Here is a 3,831-nt window from a genome sequence, read left to right as displayed (position 1 = left end):
ACCCGTGCCCCCCGCTCACCACAGGCAGGAGGCTGGGTGCAGCGTAGCGGCTGACGGTGCTGTTGGGGAGGCTGCGGCTGCGCAGGCTCTTCACCTCCTCCTGGGCTTCCTGCAGCATCCCGCCGCACTCCGCGTACTTCTCCTGCAGGTCCCGCAGCTGCGGGCACAGGGACAGCTCAGGCATGGCCCCGGTGGCAGTGGGGCAGGACCCCCCCACCCACCAGGGCACCCATAGGTGGCTCACCTCCGTCCGGAGCTGCTGCTGCACCTCCTTTGCCACGGCCAGGTGCTGCTGGAGCTCCTCCACCTCCGAGCCGTACTGCAGGCAGGAGCAGGCAGGTCAGGGAGCTGTACCCCTGTGTCCCCCCCTCCTCAATATCCCCCCCCCGGCACGGGCAGGGGGCACTCACCGTACGGCACTTCTGCTGCAGGTCCACAACCTGTGCCAGGAGCTGGCTGATCTCCTCCTGCTGCCGCGCTGTGTCCTCTGCCTTGCGGGCCAGCTCCTCCGAGAGGTAAACTACCTGCTGGCTCGCCTCGGCTGGGGAGGGAGCAGGGTCCATCACCACCAGGGCATGGTCCCCCCACCCCAGCCCCAGCCCTGATGCTGGGCAGTGCCTGCAGACCCCCCGGAGAGGAGCTGCCCCCCCACAAAGCCCAGCCCCACATACAGAACTGCTCCACGCAGTCGATCATCAGCTGCTGCTCCTGGTCCTCATACTGAGAGGTCTCAGTTGCGATGTTGGTGGCCTGGGGGAGAGGGTCAGAGGGTCTGAGCATGACCTCCAGCCTCTCTGAGGGCCAGCTCAGGACCCCCGGTGGCAAGTGGGGCCAGGGTGGGCACAGAGAAGGGTGCCCCCCCATCTCTCCTCACCTCCATGCGAAGCTTCTGGTTCTCCTCCTCCAGGCTCTTGAGCTTCTGCTGCAAGGTGTCATACTGGAAGTACTGCTGCAGGGACAGCGAGGACTCGTTCCGGCGCAGCCTGGGGACAGCGGGGAGGGCACTGAGCACCCACAGTGTGGGCAGGATGGGGCTGCCCCCCCAGAGCCCTGCCCACTCCTCCCAGCACCCAGGCAGGCATCTACAGCGACCTGACTCTGTGGGGCTGGACCCATGGAAGAAAAGGGAGTGCCAGCCCTGGAACCACCCCAGGGAGGGTGATGGCTACAGCCCAACGCCTCTGCCTGGCCCCCCAGGAGCATCCCAGCCCTGAGCGAGCTGTGGGACAGGGACCCCCCCACTCACGGTGTGGAGATGGTGGAGGTGGGCTCACTCTCCTCCGTGGTGGTGGTGTAGAAGTGGAGCAGATCATCCCGCATGGAGAGTTCGTGGCGCAGCTGTGCGATCTGGGAGGGGAAGGGCCATCAGGGCACAGATGGAGAGACCACAGCCACCCTCAGGACACAGGGAGCCGAGGACCCTGCACTCAGGAGCTGTTACCTCCTCTTTGGCCAACTCCAGCTGCTCCTCCAGGAGCTCGTTGCGCTCCGTCAGGCTCCGGTTCTGCTTCAGCAGGGACTGCCCGATGCGCGCCGCCAGCTCCAGGTCCCGCTCCTTCTGCAAGGGACACGTCTGTCTCAGCGGGGGTTCGTCCCCTGCTCTGCCCCCTCTTCCCCGGGGTCCCACCAGCCCCCCAAGCTCTCACACCAGCCCGAGCCCGCGTGTGGGATGGGCACCGGCGTACCTCATCCAGCAGATTGGTGACAGCATCGATGTCATGGTAGGTCTTCGTGATCCTGACCACCCGCTCAGCACACAGGACTGGGGGAGAAGGGTGAAGGGTGAGACCCTACACTGTGGGAGCACCATCCCAGGGGCTCAGCACCATCCCCCTGCACTGTCCCCTGCCATGGTTTCCCATCAACACTCAATATTCATTGCCCTGGGCTTGCACAGCAGAGGGAACAGGAGGTGGCTACTGCAGGTGGCACAAAGCTGCTCCACAGTGGTCACCAAAAAGGACCTTTTATCTGCTTGGCACTGGCTGTGGCATGGGGTAGAGGCAGGCAGGGATGCTCACAGCACCACAGGAAATGGGGTGCTCCCACCTCACCCCCCAATCCTGCCCACATCTTGGGGCAGCAGGAAAGATGCCAAGCTCCATTCGCTGCACCCACCACCCCAGCCCAGATGGGGTGCCAGCCCCCCGCAGGGTACACGGATGGGAGGAAGGGATGGGGAAGGGCAGGCAGCCGAGATGGGATCAGAGGTGACAACTCCAGCAAAAAGCAGGCTGGAGCTCCAGTATAAATAGCGACGGTGGCACCATGCAGAGCCAGGCTCGCAGGCAGCGTCCCCTCCAATCTGTCCCCAGCCCCCTCCCCCAGATGTCCCCTGGAGAAGCCAGCCCTGCCCTAGTTTCTCCCTGGAGATGCTGGCCGAGGCAGAGCCAAGTCCATCCTCTGGGGATGCTGCACCCCGCACCCACCCCGATGCCTCTCCATCTGCAGCGACGCAGCCATCCGCGCCGTCAGCAGCCGGGGCAGAGGCAGCTGCAGGCAGGTTGCCTCAGTAACAGGCAGCTGCCTGCCACGCCAACACCACACCACGCTGCTGCATCGGGCTGGGCCCCGGCGAAAGCCCTGCTTCCTCCCCTGCCACTATCTGGGTCTCCAGCAGGGAGAGGGGACACGAGGACGTCTGTCCCCCCGGCACCGATCCTGCCAACTGCGCCGGCAGAAGCTGCCAGACAGCGCCGGGCACACACCCAGATGGCAGCGCTGGGAGGGAGCCAGCAGCCAGCACGAAGCCCCCAAGGCTCTGCCAGCACCCCAAACTCTGCCTGCACCCCACAGCTGCTCCCCATGCTCCCTTCGATGGCCAACCGCCCCAGGGGCGCGTGCCTCAGTTTCCCCAGCAGAGCAGCTCTGGGGCCTCGACCTGTGTCCCCAGTGAGGAGCGTGCTCCCCGGCTGGGCAAAGTGGGTTAACGGGAGAGGCTCAGCCACACAAATCCCATTACGCCGCCCCAGCTGGGGTTGTGTAATGGTGTGCGTGTTGTTATGGCAATGCCCCCACTCGCCACCCCCGTCCTGTCCCCACTGCCCCGGGTGCTGGCCCTGCACCCCCAGCGGGCACGTACCCCAGTGGGCACATCCACGGGGAGAGGGGCCAACCCCAACCTCAACCCCAGCCTCACCCCCTCCCCATGCCCCAACAGGGCCTGCTCCCTGCAGGGGTCTCCAAGTGGACCTCGTCAGGCCGCTGAGCCGTTAATTGGAAATAATTAGAGCATGAGCATCGTTACGGTTGGAGCGAGTGGCAGGCCCTGGGAGGCAGCGGGGGCTGCAGTGCTGGCAAACACGTAAACACCCTCCCCATCCACGGGCCTCATCCAGCGCAACGCAGGGACCAGCGCAATGCAGGGACCCTCACCCCATGGAAGGTCAGACCCCCATCCCCATGGGCACACTCAGACCCGGCAGGGACCCCTCATCCCATCCCTCTGCCTGCTGGAGCAGGGACACCCTTCCCGGGGGTCGGGGTGACCCAGGGGGTCCCCAAGGGACCAGGCAGCAGATTCCCTGGGATGGAGCCCTGCAAGGGGGGGCCGGGACCGCGCACCCCACAGCGGGGAGGGGAAAACGCACAGTGGGGAAAAAGGATGGCACCCACCGGGGGGAGAGACCCCAGGTCCCCCCCCAGCCCAACTCCGGACTTAACCCCGCTCCTCTCCGCGCCCCCCATCCCCCGCCCCACGGAGGGACCCCGGCCCCGGGGCGGCACCGGCCGGGCCGCCCTCACCTTCCTCCAGCTCCCGGGCGATGGGGTCGGTGCCGCCGCCGCCGCCCGGCTCCGCGTTCCCGTTGAGCTCCTCGTAACCGGCGGGGC

The 3,831-nt window shown here is 66.5% G+C and overlaps 1 protein-coding gene across 1 annotated transcript in view; it reads right to left on the bottom strand.

Annotated features, from left to right (window-relative positions):
• HAP1 (huntingtin-associated protein 1) overlaps nucleotides 1–3,831 on the bottom strand; it is a 14,776-nt gene that overhangs the window by 3,467 nt on the left and 7,478 nt on the right. Inside the window, 9 exon segments of the mRNA XM_014959077.1 lie at nucleotides 3–157; nucleotides 245–319; nucleotides 411–541; nucleotides 672–750; nucleotides 875–983; nucleotides 1,247–1,347; nucleotides 1,442–1,558; nucleotides 1,686–1,762; nucleotides 3,745–3,831. Coding sequence (XP_014814563.1) covers nucleotides 3–157; nucleotides 245–319; nucleotides 411–541; nucleotides 672–750; nucleotides 875–983; nucleotides 1,247–1,347; nucleotides 1,442–1,558; nucleotides 1,686–1,762; nucleotides 3,745–3,831 — 931 coding nt within the window.

Source organism: Calidris pugnax, unplaced genomic scaffold (assembly GCF_001431845.1).
Source record: "Calidris pugnax isolate Ruff unplaced genomic scaffold, ASM143184v1 scaffold341, whole genome shotgun sequence".
Taxonomy (NCBI): domain Eukaryota; kingdom Metazoa; phylum Chordata; class Aves; order Charadriiformes; family Scolopacidae; genus Calidris; species Calidris pugnax.
This window is presented reverse-complemented; position numbering and strand designations above follow the sequence as displayed.